The 20,909-nt window shown below is 40.1% G+C and overlaps 1 protein-coding gene across 1 annotated transcript; it reads left to right on the top strand.

The window, feature by feature from the left end:
* Positions 1–1,223: 1,223 nt before the first annotated feature.
* Positions 1,224–20,590, top strand: mgmt (O-6-methylguanine-DNA methyltransferase). The gene is made up of 5 exons (XM_038960583.1): positions 1,224–1,270; positions 2,931–3,070; positions 10,582–10,748; positions 15,947–16,086; positions 18,396–20,590. The coding sequence occupies exons 1-5, from the start codon at positions 1,262–1,264 to the stop codon at positions 18,522–18,524; spliced, it is 585 nt and encodes a 194-aa protein (XP_038816511.1). The 5' UTR covers positions 1,224–1,261; the 3' UTR covers positions 18,525–20,590.
* Positions 20,591–20,909: the final 319 nt, after the last annotated feature.

Below are 20,909 nucleotides of genomic sequence, written 5' to 3'. Positions count from 1 at the left end.
TGTGACCTGGATGTTTCAATACAGCATTGAGCCAATACAATGGGTGAGGGCAAAAGCAGGAGTAAATATAACAGATAAAAAACAAAACTTCTTAAAGCTCATTTTAGTTACTACAACATCTTTGTTTGCTCAAATTGTAAAACTCCAATGTAAAGTGTTGTAAGAGCAAGGTAGGCCTATATTTTTGTTGGCACATTATCATTAAACCAGAAGTCATGGCATCATGGCCCAGCATTTCCAGCAGAGGGGGCTGCTTACTGCAATCATATGGTGATTAATTGAGCTTGATTCTCACCATGCTGTGAACATAAGCTGTCCTACATGAAGTTATGTGAATAAAGGTCGCAATGCCTCTAATAATCCCTAACTCACTTACTTATAGCCTACATCAGAATCACATGCAGAATTAAGAAAAGTGTAATTTATATTATCACTCATGCAAGCTAATATCAAACCAGGTTATGTTCATTTTTATTAGGTCTAATTGTGCATGTTCCTCTAATTAGCTAACGAGAGACAAAAAGCAGGTTTAGAGCAGCAAAATGCAAATGACTTAGAAATTGCACAAAAAAGTAAATGGCAAGGCTGAGAATCATCTTTCATTGAAATGTCAGAGATAAATGGCTCAAATGTCACATCAATTAAAACGGGGGACAGTTAGTAGTTCATTAGAGAGAGCCATATTGCACCGTCGGGTAGCGCTGCCAACCCTTGCTATCTGGGGCAGACTGGCAGAGGGTCCAGATGGCACGGAAATCCTCAAAGATTTGAAAATGTTCTCTGCAGGGGTGGCGTTTTCTCCCCGCTCCCACCCTTACCACTGAGTGGGGTGTGGGCCTTGCCTGGCTTGCCACCCACAGAAGCTCAATTGGAAACTTGCATGGAAATATAGTACAGAGAAAGTGTAGAGAGTAGGCTACCTAGAAGAAGCACCAGGAAAGTTGTGGGTGTTACAAATATTTTCATTTAAGTATTCTAGTGGGTGAGATTTGTTTAACTATATTTTTTCCTACCTGCTTTTAAAAATGTGATTAGGCATACAGCCTTCATAAGGATGACAAATTGTATATTAACTGAATACTATAGTGCATGTGTGATTTTAGTAGTATAGCTGCATTATTTGCTGTGGGGCATAGGGGGAAGCATGTCTGTCCAAATACGGAGTAAAGATAAAGTAGACGCAGCCGTTTGCCTCTTTTGATTGGCTGCCTCATACACGTTGTGGAAGAAACCAGGAAGAGAAACAACTACACATTGTTACATGGAGCAGGCAAGTATTTGGAAGCATTTGGGCATTATATAAAAAGTTGTAGGCTACGTTCTTGTTTGTTATTTTCCTGACAATATATTAGGCTACTGTCAATATTACTACACCAACACATGCCATACATGTTTGCAAATGTTTTTGTTGTTAGAAGATATCAACGTGTGCTGCGCGCCTCATTTACTAGCTAATATCTGCATCGTCCTTGTGACATCCCTATCACATTGAAGTTGAGATTTAAAATGGTTAGGGTCATGTTCAGGGTAGGGACAGTATGCGCGCGAATTCCAGAGTAGTTTGCGCATTATTTAGTCTCGCGAGGCCATCCAAATCTCGTCTCGCTGACCACTGACAGACTGTTAGAATAGTTGTATGGCTTTGTCTGTTCATTATGTGTACAAATATGCTAAATAAACATAGTATACTGTAAGCTATACTTAAATGCATACACAGTTATTTGCACCAAATTTATAAAAATGTCTATTAGACCTAATCAGCACATCAAACAGCTGAACTCTATATTCCTCATCATTTAAATGTTTTGGTTACGATACCCTTATCTAGTTTGTTTAGGATTAAAATATTGTACGTGTGTCATATGTGTAAAGTACCCCAGTGTCAAAGCTGTTTCATTGCTTGGTTTGCCATTGTGGGCGCTGCTCTGCAACATTGCAGCTTGATTGTCTTAGTTCATAGCACCCCCCCCCCCCCCCCCCCCCCTCTCCCCCCCCCCCCCCCCTCTCCCCTCCCCCAACCTGGGAGTTGCTGGAATAGTTAGGGAGGAGTTTACGTGCTCTCCTTTTTCCTGGAAGCTATTATGTGGTTACTGTAGATAGAGAGGAAGGGAATTGAGCTGTAGGTCCAGTTAAACAGATCTAAATCACTTAAATTATTATGACAGCAACAAATTATTGTATCATGGTTGTGTTTTTGTCTGTACCTCCTGTTTACTTTAACAAGTGCATGATGATAATGGGGAAATGTAAACCCATTGTTATTTCTAGACTTTATAACTGATGTGCAGGCCTGTATAGAAAATAGAGATTTCTTGGAATCAATGTGACCTTTATGTATTATAACCCCCATACCTCAAAAAGTCGCAATATAACATAGTCAATCATCTCTCCTTCCCTCAAAGTAAAAATAAAAAATAAAGTGCTGTCTGGTTATTGCCAAAATCCATCTCAGTCGTCAGAAAAGCTGCACGTTTTCACTGTTGTTAAGGGCTGGAAACCGGAATCCCCTTGGAGTTGCACCCTAAGGAACACATTTAATGCTAGGAAAACATCCCGGCCATCAACCAAAAATGATGGATTGAAAATAATGTTGAGCTATCTAGGGAATCCCTCACCAGACAAGGGAACATACTGCATTGTTTTTCTCATTTATATGATATATAGAAAAGAAATGCGGGGAAAAAACGAGCGATTTATTGGTTAGATGGGCAGATAGTTTTTTTTCTCCATAAAACAAAGAAATACAGGATTTTAATGTAAGGATCATGTCACATCATGACATTGTTTCAAGGGTAGGTGTACAAATCATGAACATTTGACTCTTACGTGGCTTGCTTGCTTTTCAACAATTCCTTCAATATAGAATGTGTCACAAATTCTGAAATTTAGCCACCTATATGAATACAACATTGCATATGTTTCCCTACCAGGGCAATGACATGAAGAGTCCGAGTCAGTGCAGACAGAGGACCATCTCGTTGCAAAGTCCCCTGGGAAAGATCCAAATCAGCGGATGTGAAAATGGTGTGCACACCATCCAGATCCTAATGGATGTTCCACCTGCAGAAAGGTATTGTACTGTACAGCCACCGACATTCTAAACAAAGGTGTGCAATTTACAGGCAGACAGCATCCACCCGTGTGATCGAGTGCTCCCTATTCCTCATTGGAAGCAGGGGCATTTTTGTTGATCCCCTAAGAAATATCCCAAAGAAAGTTGGGCAAAATATAGGAGACACTAGAAATATGAGGGGCACTAGAATACAGTTGCGCTTGACATTTGATTTCTGATGGCACATTATTCCTGCAGTATATTTGAGATCTTCTGAAATCTAACTGTTTATTACCAACAGGGGTGAGTATTAGAGTGGAAGGCTAGGGTCAGCTAAGGGCATAGGGAACATGGCCTTTTCTGTACTGTATACCGGTATGTATTTTGCTTCCTAGTTAGAACTGATATTTGTCAGTTCTAGAAAACCCTTTTACACTCTGGTACAGTGGGATTTCAGAGCAATCATTGCTCAATAAAATTGACTATTTGCAATCTTGAATGATTGGAACTGATTCAAATCTGCATAAATAAGTATGTACTCTTTCATTTTCAACAAATTCCAATTTTCAGGTCCATGCCCTACATTTCAAATTGGTTTTGATTAGATGGAAATTAAATATCCCTGTATCACAGATTCAAATTTGATCAACTTGATTGGTTTGGGAAATTAAAGCTTTTTCACATTCACCAAAAAGGAAGTCACCCTTTTAGTAATGTATGGAAAACTGTAATTTATGGAAACATATTAATGCCCTTGTATATTTTAAATCAATATGTCTGCTACCTAGCTGTCTCCCATCCCCTAAAATTCATCAAGCAGTAAAAACATTATACTTGTTAATCAGCAGAAGGGTAGAAATTAATAATATGGAATGTGATTATCGAATATGTCCTGTAACCATGCACAAGCACCTTTTCTGCCCCTCGTTCTGGATGTGGTTTAATTTGTGTGTTCAGGTTCAGTGAGAATATGCAAATGAATTTAATGATTTGCATCAGTAGATGCTGCGTTTAATATAATTTGCTATGTCGGTCATCAGAGTAGTTTCTATTAGGCTGCAATGTATCTTCCCAAATGTAAGAACAAGTAAGGATTTAATTTGGATAATGTTTGAATGCTATCACGATCAGTTAGATACAGGCATTGATAAATTATTTGAGTATGTCAGCAACAACTTAATTGTAAAGTAGCCTATACAATTAGCATCAAAATGGCAAAACAAAGCAACAAGAATCCAATTGCCTAAGCCAGTCTTCCTCAAGATTTATAATTCTCCAAAAAGTGTATAATTTTTGGTTTTGGTCCAGGAGTGTTTTGCACTAGAAGAGTTGACAACCAAAGATGTGTGCTTGGTTGAAGCCTAGGGTTAGCATTGTTCAGTGCAAAACAACAGCAGTGGTAACAAAGCATTTGCCATATTGAAAAAGTGTGATTGATAAATGACATTATACTTACACAAATGCACTTGAAGCATTGCTTACACACCATGACCGTCAGCTTTTCTAATAGAAACGTCTCAAGCCCCTTTTGCTTCCTAACTGATATGGCTAGGCAACATTTGCTGAAATAAACCTCTACCAGTCTAACGACAGCCCTGAAGGCAGCGTCAGATGAACAAATTCATTATATCTCAACAACCCCTGTTGGGGACTAAGTCACCCAACACACTGTTAACCAGCATTCCCTTTTTAACATGGCCATAACATTGTTCACTGAAAAATGATACACATTTTGTTTACAGGAGATTACTATTATCTGAAATATGATGCTTCTCACCCCAAAACAGAGACATGTTATACAGAGGAAAAACACAGACTACTTTTTTTGTTAGGGTGAAAAATGGAAAAAGGCTGGACTTTTGGCCCCAAGACATTTTGTGGGCATATTATTTTACAATGCTTTGATCAATTTTTCTGTCAACCTTACTGAGATGTGGGAGAGCTGGAAAAAGCAATTTAGCTTGTGAGGTCCTCAATAGAAATGTAGTGCAGATGCCTGTGTGTGACATGTTGCATTAGTTCTTGAGTAGTCTTTATTGCCTGATAATGTTGCAAGGCGATACTGATATCAATCATTCTTTAACAGCTACCAGTATGCTGCAATTTTGTGACAAAAATAATGCATACAATAATTGATTTAATTCAAAGGTAAAGTATTAAAGTGATATATTCCTGCTTTAACAAAAAAAAAACATACAGTAGGACAACCAGAAAATGTGGTGCTCTAACAGAAACTGTTAGAAATACTGTCGGCCGGCCCGCGTATGGTTCCATAGATATTCTCATTAATACTACACGGATAAACAATGAACACTCGGTCTCATTTGCATATAGATATAAACAATATATTTGTGCATCTGAATTCCCATCACACATGGATCATGTGATGCGCCGGAAATCCTAAGTGGCTCAAACCAAAATTGTCATTATACTTCCCTATGCCATAAATCCAGCTTTTTTCCTCTCTCACAAAGCTGTATAAATCTGTCTGATTTTTCAACAGTGCACATTGTTTTTAGCTAATTGTTTTCATCTGTTTGTTTTGCCTCTGATAGCAGGGAAATCTACCATATGCTCTTCCAAAAGACAAATGATTAGCAAATGAAATTCTGGACAGCTGTCTGACTGAAAGCATTTGGTTGATAGCATTCTGCTACCATAATTAGCTTAAGCTTTGGGTTAATTAACTTTCTACCTGGATATGCATAATAATAGCAGCCCCCTGCAGAAAGCCAAGGAGCTTGTGGTATATCAGCAGGAAAGGCTGTCTTTATTTTATATTTCAACAGCATATTTCAATTTCAAGAGGCGATTTAACTCGGGAATATCATCAAAATTGTAGATTTTCCTTTCCGAGCCAGATAATTCTGAAACAATAGGGGTGTATTATGTGGCAGAAATGCCATTTCTGAATGTAATTAAAATGGATGAAAGCAATCACTGATTTTTAAATGCTTTTGTTCAGCATCAGGCCTGCTTGTAAAAGAAACACCCATTGAGAGGAGAAAGAGACAAGAAAACCTTACAGTACACGAGTAATTAGTATTTTGTACGAATGTGCTCACCATACTTGTTATAGTAAAGCATAAGAGAGGAAGACTGTGTTACACACAAGAGGAATGGATATTGTCAGTGTTTTAGTCTATTTTGCCCCAGCTAGTATAACCTATACTCTCCATTGTCATAGACCACATGAGGCCGAGTGTTTGATTTGTAACTGTTCTCCCTCAATGTTCACTGTCAAACTGTCTAAGCATGGCTGCTATATTCTGTCTAATACCCCAGCTGTCACAGCAGTTTTAACACACTACTAATACTACTAACACTAGTTCGCAGACTCGGTCCTCAAGACCTCAAGGGGTGCATGTTTTGGTTTTTGCCCTAGCACTACACAACTAATCATCAAGCTTTTGAATCAGCTGTGTAGTGTTAGGGCAAAAAACAAAACTTCCACCCCTTGGGGTCCCGAGAACCGAGTTTGGGAAACGCTGGTTAAACTATGTCATCATTTTGCATTTAGATTTTATAATGGCCTTAGGTACTGTAGATGTATTTTGTTTATCTGGCCTAGTGCTCAGCTGCAGGTTCATTAAGGTGCAGTTCCCCGTGGCCCTTGGACCCATCTGTGCTCTGTGCCTATAGCTCTGTCTCCTGGGACTCTTTCCCCAATCAGGCTGCCTGTGTCATTTCCTGTGGAAACCAACACCTGTGTTGACACACTACCTGTAAACAACCCAACACAGCCATTCATTTGTGAATGTAGATTCACCCAGGGCTGAATCCTAACTTGAGATCTGTGTGAAAATGGGAGCACAGATCTCAAGTTAGGCCGGTTTGGATTCATGTTTGGATTTATTTCACCCAGGGAAGCTGTATTTTTTTAAGCCGTTCTAGATCAGAATGTTCTATTATTATCTGAAAACTTTTGATGGTAGCATGATGCCATGTGGCTTGTTTTTGAGACTGAATGTATTCTACATTTGTGCTATTCAACACTGTACAGTGTATGGTGTACTGAGGCAGGAAGATGGTTGTGTTCTGACATCTTGAAGAGAAGTATGAGTCAATTATGGCCAAGTGTTGTTCTTGCTTATCTTCCTGCGGCACCAAACAAGGATTTAGTCAAGGATTTAGGGGTGAGGGGGGCGGTGGTGGGGATCATGGTAAGCGGTTCACAACAAAACACTCAAAACTCCTGGGAACGGGCACTGATTTAAAAATAAATTACAGAAGACGAAGCGCTAACACTCAAGGGCCCTCAGCAGGGCTGGCATACACAGGTGAAGATTACCCTCCTCACTAATCAGAGGAACAAGGCAGTCATTTGCTCCGAACACAGACGTCAATTAGGACTTGGTGACACTGGATTCCCATAATGCCTTTGTGCTTGACATGGTCAAATTTCGACAGAGGCTATCCATGCAGGGTCACTGTCCCTCTCTCTCAGCCCAGGATAGACAGTTGTGGCTCCAAAGGTCCTCATTCCAGGAGATCCTTAATACATTTACTCCCTCACTGCCTTGTTACTGTACCACTCTGGTAATTAGAATCTCCTTGGAAGACACTGGAGACTAGAGGCTGAAAACACTATTTAAAACTGCTCACTAGTCCCATGTAGATACATATTGCTGAGTGGGTTGTATATGGATGATAGAGTAAGAAATAAGCCACTGGTAATGTGTGTCTACTTAGAGTCCATGGTTACTAAGCCGTGTGTTACAGCCAGCTTGAAGTACCTCACTGTCTCTGTGGCTATTGTAGTGAGATACTGTAGTGGGCTACCAGCGGAATTTCAACTGCTTCATTGAGCAAGTGGCATACAATTGTAACACACCCTTTGCCTTGAAGCCTATCAAGATCTTTTTTTATATAGTAATTTCAGGCTGTTTTCATGCTCTCTCGAGTCCTAACATCTCAGAGTTAAGTATCTGCTACTGTAAGTCTAAGGAAAATATGGACCGGTCTTGCCCTTTTCTGTTTCATCCTCTGACCCGCCATGTTAGCCATGATTGGTGAAGGAGAACTCTGGTAAGTGGTGCCAAACGTGGCTGCCAATCGAGACAGGATGAGCAAGATCACACTTCACAGGATGGAGGCATGAAAGCTGAAGGTTTTTCCTCCTTCAAAAATACTCTGACAACAATGTCGACAATTAGATGAAAGCAATTCCTTTTAATGACAGTAGATACTCCCACCAAAGTATGTCCCTGATACACACTGTGCAGTAGATAGCATAAGTCATACTGTAGAAGACCTATAATTAGTTTTGACAAAACATGGCAACAATATTTTTGTTGATGCGGTATCGCTCCCTGATTTATTTTTTTATGTTCATCCTAGGGTAAATGAAATAGCCATCCTAATAACTATATACATGCTCAATTCATTATTTGTATTAGCTCAAATAAAATGGGTAGAGTGCTAAACGACTCTCACACTGCACAGCAATGATTTATGGTAATTGCAAATCGATTGTGACAGGAGCACAATATTAGAAATTCTTTCAACTCACAATCCACTATCAAGGGAAATATGTTGTCCTCTGACGCAAACCCTTGCCTGTGTGGAAACGAATAACCGATGGAAAACACAGGTCACAGGATGCTAAAAATATTCCGTTCTAAACTATGGAAAAGTAACATTAAAATTGTGCGATTTTAAAAGTGCCTTCAGGAATTGAACACTTCATTTGTGGGTTGGTCGGTATACAAAAGCTGTATGCGATTTGGCTTTCTTTTTGTTTATCTCAAGACACAAGTATTTCTCCTGGGAGAGTGTTATTGTAATTGGAAGAACATTGAAGACATTGATTGGATATCTCTGATCTCACATTTCAAGGTCATGGTTTCTAATCTTCCTATAAAGTATTTTTTTTTTTTTTTTAAATGCTTTTTCTGTTGAAAGAGATGCTCTCGTGCTTAATCTGAGTTTACAAATTGCATATGACGATAAAGAGTACAAACGCCCAGCCTCTCCCAATATGTCTTCAGCTAAACTAACTTTGTAACTTTTACACAATAACATGTATGTTTGCTGACTGTATTATATTGACTTGTACTAAATGTAAATTTCAATGTAGGATCACTCATACACCCTCATTGTGAGGGTATATAGCAGAGGCCTGTGGGATAACAGCCATAGTGACAGGTCTAAAGTGTGAGTGGAGGTTAAAGGTCCCATGCCTTAAGCAAAGGTGCTCTAGCCTCTGTCCAGTAGATTGTAAGGCCTGCGGGTCCAACAGGAACATTTCCACAAACAATATCCCTGAGCTGTCAGTGTGCAGTGGCTGGAACATCCTCACTGAGAGAAAGAGAGGGATGGGGGGGGTCTGGAGAGGGAATAGAGAAATTCAGAGAAGGGAGAAATGAGTAGAGAAGGGGGGAGCGGCGATTGGGGAGGGGGAGAAGGGGGTGAGGGAGAGACAATGAAAAGTAGGGGCTGGCTGGGCGCTCACCCATGCCGAAAGAGATTGCTATGAGCCTTAGCCATTGTTTGACTGGGTCTCGGCTTGGACCAGGGCTAGGTGTCTGAGTTGTCAGCACTTGACTATAAACTCAACTGTGGTTTGGTGTATTTTGATATGAGTATTTACACCTTTTACAGTGTTCACACCTACTGTAAAATAGCACCCCTGAGAGTTTCATTACAACCACAAACACCTAGGCTATGCTGCTTTCTGAAAACTGCACCATAACACACTAGCTAGTAAACCTCAGCCAAGGATGTTGAATTTGTTTTTTTTTTGTTTTTTTTGCACAAACTGTTTCCTGCAGCAGTGTTAAAAAGTACACCATGTTGACTTGTGGGTTCGAAAAAAATATGCTCTTTGTGTTTAACAAACTAAATGTGTATTATTAATACTATACAGGATAAACCAATCTTCCAAAAAGGCACTTAAATGGTGTCATTATTTATTTACACGTCCGTACACCAGTTAATGGAATTGGCGGTGTTGAGCTGCAACACAGCTTGGGGTCTACTTTACTGAAATGCACATGTTACGAAATGGCTATCCCAGTAGGGTCTTTACATGTCCAATATGGGTCAGTCCACTTGCACGGACCTAGAGGCTGGTCAGCATCACAGAGCAACCTCATCTTCGTTAAGTGATGCTAGCTCAACCATAGGCAAAGTGCTTTCCCAGATGCAAGTCCAAGTTTTGTTTGTTGCTTGTAGGCACCCCTTTATATTGATATGCTGCCTTTTTTTACTGGGACTAAACTCGTTTTAGAGCCTTGCTGCCATAAGAATAATTGTAAATCCTGTTATTTTCGACGACTGACATGCAATAACACTGTTGCATGAAATACTTAACTTTTGATGTAATGCCAAACTATTCAGCTGTTTCATTCACATCAACAATGTCTGTCAGTTTGCATACAATGAAACACTTTTGTCATTACTCTATCATTCATGCCCTTTCATTCAGGACTTTTATTACACACATGACATTCTATGATACTGTCTAACTGAGAATGGTCTCTTATTAATCTTCTTTTTTGGGGGGGTGCTTCTCATATCTCTCACAGGAGTGGTGATGCCTCCCTAAGCTGTGTGGTCACTGTTAGCAATGGCCAAGAGGAAATGGGCCCAGAGTTGCAGCACTGCGTGGAATGGCTTCGGGCCTACTTCAGCGAGCCGTGGACCGTGGGGAGGCTCCCACTCCCAGTCTTTCACCATCCCACCCTGCATGGAGGTCTGTCGCCATGGATAAATACTTTTTCAGAGCCATGACTGGAATCAGGCTTTCACTCTTAATTGTCAGTTACCTCACTTACACTCTCTGGCTCACTGTGTTATAATGAAGTATTTTATGGCAGAGAGAGAGAACAGAACCCGGAGCTGTAACTTGGTTCAGTAATCTGTGGCAGCCCTTACCATGCGTGTTAGTCTTGGCCGCTGTTCCCATGATTCTTGGCACATTCTTGAAAACTGATCAAATTCCACTCTTGACATGTTCAGACAGGAAGCTTTTTTTAATGAGAACATGTGAATGTTAGTAAAGTTTCAATGAGGGCATTGTTGGCTTGACCAGTCACCCACAGCAGGGGACAAGAGAGCCTTCACAATGGACAGTTAGTGTGCTTTCAAGAAATAGCTGTGATTTCATAGTTTATAGGCAGCAGTACATTTGACCGAAGATAGGTAGGCAATTATTAGAGCATTTTCTGCAAGAATAAATTAGTATCATAATGCCATAAGACATTGTTAAAATGACACACTTTGGAGGACAAAATCATTTCCAAGAAAATGTAAATATAAGTCAGTTAGACTTTTAAGTCTGAATGCTTATTGTATTGAAGCTGATCATTTTCCGAAGCGGTTTAATTTAGGAGGAAATAAAGCGCACCTACACCCAAAAAATATGACAGCACTCAAATCCACTCCATTGCATGTACTCAACAACCGTGCTACTCTTCCCCTGCTATTAGGTTTTAGTTGCAGTCTAATTTCATGCAGATCCACACAGTGCTTGAGTGATGGCATTTTCAATGAGTAGGTACTCCATTGAGACTCTGTATACTGCAACGAGTCCCACGCTCCCGCAAAGGCAATGCAGAAATACATCAGGAGCAATTACGATATCAACTTCCAGCGTGATTCCCTCCACCACCAAGTGCTTGTGTACCCGCCCCGGGCTCTTTCAAATCGCATCTCATCTGAAGTCTTTGGGGTTTTAATTAAATTTCTGGATAGATGGAATTCTTCATTAGTACCTGATCTGAATAAATGATTGTGCTCTGTTAACCCCCCCCCACACACACACACACACACACACACACACACACACACACACACACACACATCTCTGTTGTTCTGAGGTTGGGTAAATAGATGGTAGCCTAGGAGTGAATTGCTCTCAGTGGTCCAATAGCTGTAACGGTTGTCAGTGAAGACATGTTAAATGCAGGCAGCATGAGTATTTGTCTATTGAGGGAAGAAAATGCACTTTCTATATTTTTGATGATCATCAGAATTTTTACATTTTCTTCTGGTTATGAGCAGGGTACGGATGTTTTTATAGTTTGAATGAATTGCTAGTTATACTAACTTGTTAAGTGCCCTCAGGAGATTTATGAAATGCATAGAGTAATTAGAATGATTCATGTCCAACATAAAGGCTTTGTTTTTTTGGGGTGAGAAAAGCTGAATGTCACATTACTTAACAGCTTCACATAGGAATCATTGCCTCTACTTTTTCAATGTTGTCACATTCATTTGCTCTGTTCATATAAAATGGAACCACTTTTAATATTAAGCTTCTTTGCGTAAAGTAGCAACCCGGTTGAGGTGACATGAAACAAGATGTGGAACTTGTTTTCCTTCACTCGCTGTCATGCACCACATCACACACAAACTTTGGTTGGTCGAGAAGAGATGGAGAATGTGAGTGTGTGTCTCCTCAAACACAGACACCACAGGTTCTCAGAATGATGCATATTCTTTCATTAATTATACATCCATATGTAAAAGACGAGAGGATCTTAGTCTGGGTAAGCGGCACGGGGAACGTGTGGGGAGGGGGGAAGGGCCCTCTTCAAAGCCCATATGACTGGGTTCCTGCAGGAGTCTGAACCTCCCTCTGTGCACAGCGCAGCGCGAGATGAGACTCTCCAGGACCCGCCCCTGTGATGTGGAGAGGAATTAGGGAAATGAACGTTTTCAGAATATCGAATAATCAGAGAATCATGAACACCCCCGTCAGCCTTCAAAAGTATGGATCCCCTAAGACTCAGGAGACACTTTGACTAGGAGCCAAATTCTCTCCTCCCTGCCATTAGACACAAAGGATAATGAGGGGGCCGCATTTCCACTATTATACTTTATGCTCACAACTACAGAGGGTTGGGTAGCAACTGGAAAATGATCTCTCCAAATCTCATTGTTAGTTAGCTAGGCTCATGTAGTGTCTGCAAATGTTCCACACAGTCACCTACACAACATTATGAATGGCTAATAAACTACTGGATTTATTATTTTATGTACAGTATTACATTTAAAAAGAACAATTACGTCAATAGATTTAAAATCATATAATCCATTCCTACCCATCGATTTTAGTCGCAGCCAATCTGGCCTCTCCAATGTCCCTGTCACCTGCGCTTATGGTAGGTAATGACCTGTGACATCATTATGGGAAGTCTGTAAAGGTGTAAGTGGTGCCCCTCAACTTTTATTTAAACAATTGACATCGGTGTGACCCAATCTAAACAGGGTCTTGACCCCAGACACACCATATTAAGCCCTTTATGAAGTATGGGGCTAAGGGACCGCTCTCAAATCATTGCTGGTCACCTGAGTTGACCCTCATGAAACTCTCCAACACTGTTGAGGCCGGAGTTGTTTAACCTCTAGATGTGTAGGTTTATGTCTGTGGAACCAGTATAAACCTTTTTCTTGTTTGACCAAGAAACTGGGGGTGTAGACTCACTTAAGACATATAGTGCAAGTTAACATAGCCTTGGACATGATGTAGAGTCTGTCAATTTGACATTGACTAGTTGTTTGTCGATAATGTGTACATAAACACTGATTTGTATCTGTAGTCAGGAAGTGGTGCTGTTTAGCCACCAGAGTCACAGCGGTATCAATATGTAACACACACGCCATGCACGCGAATCCATCATTTACAAGCAAGAATAATCTATTTAAAAATTGAGGATAAAGCTTCCTCTCTCCTCTTTACATGAAGTCTGCCTTCGTAAGAACCCATCAGCTCGTTGACAGCGTGATTATTACCTGAAAAATTATTAAACAGTACCTACGGGCCTCGTTGAAGACAAAGAACTCACATGGGTACGCATCAATCAAATATATCCCCTTCAGGTGTTACACTTATTCCCCCCAGTTTAGGCAAATTGCCTTGTTGGCGTGGCTTTGTGTAGCGGAGAGTGACTATAAGGTGAGAGCCTAGGGAGTGAAGGATGTTCGCTCTGTAGAAGAGATACTGGGGGGGTTACATGTTTTCACACAATGCCAATTTAGAGTGATTTCACATACTGTAGATCACTTGTCATGTGCTCTCTTAGACCAGAATGAGATGGCATGCTAGATGGCTAATTGACTGTGTAGGATGCATGAATTAAAGGACCAATAAGCTTAAGCTGTTCACTATTTCACTTTACAAAGGTACGGTTCAATTGTACACAGCTAGTCAATGTTCAGAGTAAAAATAGATCAGATTTGAATATATTGCATTTCTACTGTAAGTAATCAGAGTAGTCTGGTAGTACAGCTAAATATAATGCTACCGCTAAAGTGTTAATGAAATCAAAGCTGTTAATGTGGCTTCTTAAACTGCAAATAATTTCTGAATTCCACCATTTAAGAGAGCCTGATATAATGAATCTACTCTCAATAGAAAGCAATTAAAAGGACAAATTAGTCTTATTAACCTCGAAGTCATCCCACTGCCACAAATGGTGTGCAACATTCAAATTATTTTTATTAAAAAAATTAGAACAGATTTGGTGTCTATTTGGCCTCTCTTAATCCTTTTAAATGAAAGAGCGACCTTATAATTGTAGCTGTGACCTTATCTAATATAACCTAGATTGTCCTTCTTCAGAAATAATTTCCTTCATGTAAAACTCTTTCTCTTTTGTAGCTGGTATTGACAGAAAGGTTTGGAAAGCTCTTTCTTAGTTGTCTATTAAAGATGCACTATTCAGAAATTGCTCTGCCATTTCCTGGTTGCTAAAATCTATTAGTTTGCCTAATTCAGTTTATGTTACAAAACAAGCAAGAATAGTGTAGAGAATCATTGTACCATCTAAACCTCGGTGAAGCATTTTATTTCCATACCCAAAAATAAAGTAATTTTAGCTGTTTGAAGCTGGTGTACAAAACTGAATGTAAAATACGCAAAAACAAAACTTAAGCACAGGAAGCATAGAAATTGAGCACATGGAACAGATCTACCGCTTAGACTTGCTTTCAATGAGAATGACAGATCTCTAAATCACATTTCTGTGTGAATTTGATCAGGTCACCCAAAAAGTTACATAAAATCACATTTTATTTGTCACATGCGTGGAATACAACATGCGTAGACCTTACAGTGAAATGCTTACTACAAGTCCTTAACCAACAATGCAGTTTTAAGAAAAACAAGTGTTATGAAAGTATTTACTAAAATGAACTGAAGTAAAAAAAAAAAAAAAAAAAAAATAAAGTAGAATATATATAACAAATAATTAAAGAGCAGTTGTGAGGCTATATACAGGGGATATCGGAACAGAGTCAATGTGCGGGGCCACAGGTTAGTCGAGGGAATTGAGGTAATATGTACATGTAGGTAGAGGTAAAGTGACTTTGCATGGATAATTAACAGAGAGTAGCAGCAGCGTAAAAGGGAGGGGCAATGCAAATAGTCTGGGTAGCCATTTGATTAGCTGTTCAGGATTCTCATGGCTTGTGGATAGAAGCTGTTAAGAAGTCTTTTGGACATAGACATGGCGCTCCGGTACCGCTTGCCATGCGGTAGCAGAGCGAACAGTCTTATGACTAGGGTGACTGGAGTCTTTTTGACAAATTTTAGGGCCTTCCTCAGACACCGCCTGGTATAGATGTCCAGGATGGCAGGAAGCTTGGCCCCAGTGATGGACTGGGCCGTACGCACTACCATATTGCAGTTTTAACTAATTTACTGCCTGGTGATGTCACCAAAACAGGCTGAAATTTCAGGTTGTCTTTTCAAACAGCTAAAAGGGCATTATCATAATTTTCACAATTTCACTGTATTATTCCAACATTATAGTGTGACATATTCTGTATATAAAATACAGGAAAATCACTTTTTTTACTGCACTGTGACTGATTAAGCGTCAGTCTCTACCTTTATACCTCCAACTCACTCCCTCTATTTTTCTCTCTTTCTCTTTTATCTTGCAGATGCCTTCACCAGCCGGGTTCTGCAGACTCTTGTGCGGGACGTGAAGGTGGGAGAGACGGTGTCGTATAAGCGGCTGGCTGAGATGGCAGGAAACCCCAGGGCCGTGAGAGCTGTGGGAGGGGCCATGAGGAGGAACCCGGTCAGTAGGGCTCTCTTTGATTGACACGTACACTCCTCTGAGATTAGCCATAGGTAGTCAGGACCACACCACAGTTGGCTTTAGTTTTACCAAAGGTATACCTCTTTTAGTAGTGGGTATCAAGTACATGGGTATGAAGTACAAGTACATACCTGTTACAGCTTCAGTAAGGCACAGACAGCTTTAGCATCCAGCCATGATCGGGAGTCCCATGGGGTGGCTCACAATTGGCCCAGCATTGTTTGGCCGGTGTAGGCCGTCATTGTAAATAAGAATTTGTTCTTTTTGTTCTTAACGGACTTGCCTAGTTAAATAAAGGTTACATTTAAATACAATTATGATTTATTCAAAATAATAATTTAACTCAATCATGAATTTTATTCTGAGTATCTGCATTATTGTAAAGGCTATGTTCAAATGTATGGCTCTTGTAGGAAAGCAGTCATACCCTCTATCTTTTTTACTGGTGATTTTATTCAGTCTGTACAAAATGAAAAGCTAGAGGGAAAACGCTGTGTCTGCTTTTGATCAGAACCTTTGATCAAAGCCCGTTTAGCTCTGCCCATGTAGTGCTGTGGGCTAGTCGACTAAACTCCACGATTTGCGATGGAGTTGGGCGGAGACTAGTGTAGGCCGACTGGAGCTCCAACTTCACATAAGATTACTTTTTTTAATCAAAAACTACTGATTTCAGCACCCAAAGAATAGCCGCAATATCACAGAACAATGTCGTTCATTTTTTTGTGACATCGGAGCTCCAGTCGGCCCACACTAGTCGCCAGTCAACTCCATCGTAAATCGTGGAGTTGAGTTTAATCGGCTAGCTGTGGGCATGTGTTGGAGGCACTGCACAGCAGTAGTAGTAATAGTAGTTTTGTGAAGACACACACATTGTGTTTTTACAAAGTAACCAATGTATGTTTTAAAGTCTAAATGTATGGTCAAATAAGTACAATATTATGTGTTATGTTACTCTGTAATATGCACTGAAAGTACCCTTACTCACGATTACATTCTAGAGTAATACCTTCCAGTTAAACAATAAAGAGTCTAGCCTTTTGTCTCATGATCTAGAATCAGATCCTCTCAATGTCAATTACTTGTCAGTACTGCTGATACACTTGGGCTTCAGCTGTGAAAAGCTCTGGAAAGTATTGATTTTTGCCTCTCTGTGGCACTTCTTTACCAGGATTTGAGTATTGATAAGCTTTAGTGTTCTTTCCCCGAGTGAAGAGGCTGATCCAAAGGCCTTGAGAGTACCCTACCTAGACTGCTCTTCAAACCCGGGGAACCCAGTATCGATCCACATAGCGTTGAAGCTTCCCTCTGTCAGTAAGGTTAATCTGGGGTCTGAAAGTTTTATTGCTGTTGACATGAGAGTGGTTTTAATGATCGATTTAAAACACATAGGATTTCCTACAGTAAGAGAAGGGCTGAAGGTACAGCCATCAAACCGTGACAACCAACCCTGAACTAGTGAAATCTAGTTCAATTACAGGGCTATGCCAGCTAATATGTAATTAATAATAACATGTTTTTAATATTTGATCATGACAGCAAAATCCAGGTAATATCCAGGCGGCGTAAGAGCAACTCGATGTAAGCTAGGCTAACGTTTGAAAATGCAAACAACTGTTATGAAGTGCCCGCCCTATTGCCACTATTCTTGTTGGGATTCCACAATGAATGAACTTGTATAATCTCGCTTGTTTTATCCTTCACCAGTCATTTAGTTTACAAAGAACTCCAGACCCCCTGGCAGTCATCTGCAACAAGAGTAAACGCAACATCGACTTCCTCTTTTTAATGATCACAGGGTTATCAGATCTTAATGTTGACACCGTCTCCATTGAATATTCATCCTGCTGGTGTTTTTGCCCATTAATTTTTGATTGCTGCTTTGCTTTATACTATTAAAGAGTCAAAAATCATTTATAACCAAAGACTGAGAGTTCACGTTCAATGTGGATCCGTTCAGGATCAAACCAAGACACTTTTGACGTGGCTTTTTTACATGATCAAATGAAGGGAAAATGTTGTAGATTCATGTTTTCATATATAGCAAATCAGGGATGCCTCAGTGGTTCTGTGTTATCAAAGCATCAACAATTATGCTACATTCACAGTGTCTGTCTGTGTCAACATGAGAATGCAGTCCCTGAATTGTCACGTCACTTGACTAAACGTTGTTATGACATAGACGTATTATCTTCATAACTAGTGGTGTGAAACATAAGGAGAGGCTTGCTCAACCAATTGTACCCCCAATATTGCCGTAACATGCAATTTTATTAATCTCTTCACCTCAGGTGCCTCTTCTCATCCCCTGCCACCGCGTCATCTCCAGCAGTGGTCAGAGTGGGATGTACATGGGCGGCAAAGGTAACCATCTCAAACAATGGCTGCTCACCCACGAGAAGGTCAAAGAGGAAGACTGAAGCATAATGAAGTGATATAGTAAGACCAGTGTGGGATTATATTTTACAAAGCAGGGTTGACGTGTTATCCAGACAACTTCTATATCCATTCTGAACACTGTACTTCCTGAAACAGTTAAGAGCTTTCTTTGTGTTATATGAGTGAAAACCAACTATTATTTCTGACTGTTTATCACAGTAAGCAAGCTAACTCCTTTATCCTGCTTTGTGAAATACAACAGTAAGCAAGATGCGATGTCAACAATGAACCACAGCTGAGGAAACCTGTACATAGTTGCGTGACATGTGCACATGGGGCGGCTTCACAATTGAAATGTGTGTCAGCTGTGCCTTATTTTGAAAATGCTGTCTATAACCCAAGGGAGAGCTTTCATGTTTTGATTTTATATCTGCTTCTGTTCTGCTTTGTCCAACTGTCCAGTCTGTGTTCTAATTGAATTCATGTGAAAGAATAAAGTGGAGGTTTAAGGGAGTGGCGGTGTTATGCGAGTTAGTGTAGAGGCCTCAGTCTACCCCCCTAGTGGGCCCTCAGTTTTAGAACGGCGGTAACAATGCTTTCTGCATTCCAGCAGCACAGTGAAATAGATTCTAACTATACTGCAGCGGGACAAGACAAGACAATCACACCCATATGTTTATGCCAATACTACTGCTCTTATGTTCTACTAATCATACTGTATAGTTAATGTTGGTCTGAAATTAGAAGGCACTAAAATAACTTTAACATTGAACATTAGGAATTACAAACATATGTTCCCATGGGTGCCAGTTTGGGTTGCCAGTTATTGTTGGAATGGTTTCTCTAAATAATTATTTCCCCAAAAATATGTCACTTGAATCGTTTTCCTCCCTATGCTAAATCACTCTTTGTACCTTTCATTGGTTATTGTATTTCCTGCCAAGTGAATGCTTTGTTCAACATCCAGGAAAAAGGCTTGAAATTGTTTGTGAGTCATTAGTTTTTCTTCATTTAAGATTCACCTACAACGACAGTGTTGAAATGTATTTTTATTTTTCATAAATACATTTAAAGTTTCAAAAGCTTCATCTTGCATAACCAGTCACTTAATTATTTTAAATGTTGTAGTTATACCGGAACAAACTGGAGATATAGTTTGCAATAGATGTTATTGTGTTCAGTTAGCCATCTCAAATATGGCTGAAATTTGAAGCACCATTCAGAGAATAATATCAGAGCTTCTTTCTTGTAAAAATGATGATTTCCATTAGAGGGCAGTGTAGAACGGGAAACAGACACACAAATTCAGCTTTCAATTCTTCAGTTGAACAATGGGATCAATTTCCAATTTGAATTATATATTTTTCCTGACAGCGAGGTATATGAAAGCAGCCCTGTAAAGAGTGCATGGACATTTTTCTGTGAGGATTAGATTGACAGTCATTTTAATCTATGCATTATATCATTTCTGCTATTCTATTTTTGCAAACCAGTATCTCACCGACTTTTACTGATGAATCAATGTTTACTGAACTGTAGTACATTTTGAAGTTTCTTTGAATGCATCTCTGCCGTACTGTTGGACTCACTTACAGCACTGTGCCATCAGAGCACAATTCCAGCCTCGATGTTGAAGCAGGCAGGCAGAAGGCTGTAGACCGGCAGATGAAGAATGCATTTCAGTGTGTGGTTTCACACAGGACTAATGATGCCTGTGGTGGCTACAGGCTACAGTCAGCCCGTAACCAAGGTTGCTGTGACAGAGCCACCAGGGGATCATATTTAAAAGGAGCACACTCTGAAGTGCACTGTAAGCTCCCTCTTTGCTTGTGGCTAAGTCAAGTCTGTGTAATAGGCTACACCACACAACAGAGGGGAGTAAAAGGTAAACGATACGTTCTATGTATTTAGTCAGTGAGACAGGCTGACAGATTAGCAGATGTGTGAGTAGTTTGGCCGGTACAGTTCAGGGATCAGAGAAAAATGCGCTATGCACTTTGATAACTTATTAGTATCATGCATGTGCAAGTACTCTGTTTTAGTATCATCCTGGCCATGTGATTCAATGGAATTATAATGGAATTATGGACACCATTAAAAGCGGTTGAGACTATTTTATTATCCGCTCTGTTAATCTCTGTGAAACCTCGAATTTTGTCCTAATATTTGCTTCTGTGTGCATGCGTGTGTGTGTGTGTGTGTGTGTGTGTGTGTGTGTGTGTGTGTGTGTGTGTGTGTGTGTGTGTGTGTGTGTGTGTGTGTGTAGTGTAGTGTGTGTGTGTGCAGGCATGTGTGTGGGGGTAAAGTGGATGATATTGAGTCTGACTTCATAAATCACCCAGACACTGATAAACTCCCCATACACCCACACACCGCTAATGGGCAACCCTTAAGGAGTGTGGGTGTCTCGTGCAGCGTTTGATTCA

The sequence above is a fragment of the Salvelinus namaycush genome, chromosome 22, assembly GCF_016432855.1.
Source record: "Salvelinus namaycush isolate Seneca chromosome 22, SaNama_1.0, whole genome shotgun sequence".
NCBI lineage: Eukaryota > Metazoa > Chordata > Actinopteri > Salmoniformes > Salmonidae > Salvelinus > Salvelinus namaycush.
This window is presented reverse-complemented; position numbering and strand designations above follow the sequence as displayed.

Bases quoted from the DNA above. Each gene is read 5' to 3' on its own strand.
- mgmt (XM_038960583.1), top strand. The intron at 10,749-15,946 runs GTCTGTCGCCAT...TTTATCTTGCAG, and splicing joins CCATCCCACCCTGCATGGAG to ATGCCTTCACCAGCCGGGTT. The intron at 16,087-18,395 runs GTCAGTAGGGCT...TCTTCACCTCAG, and splicing joins GGGCCATGAGGAGGAACCCG to GTGCCTCTTCTCATCCCCTG.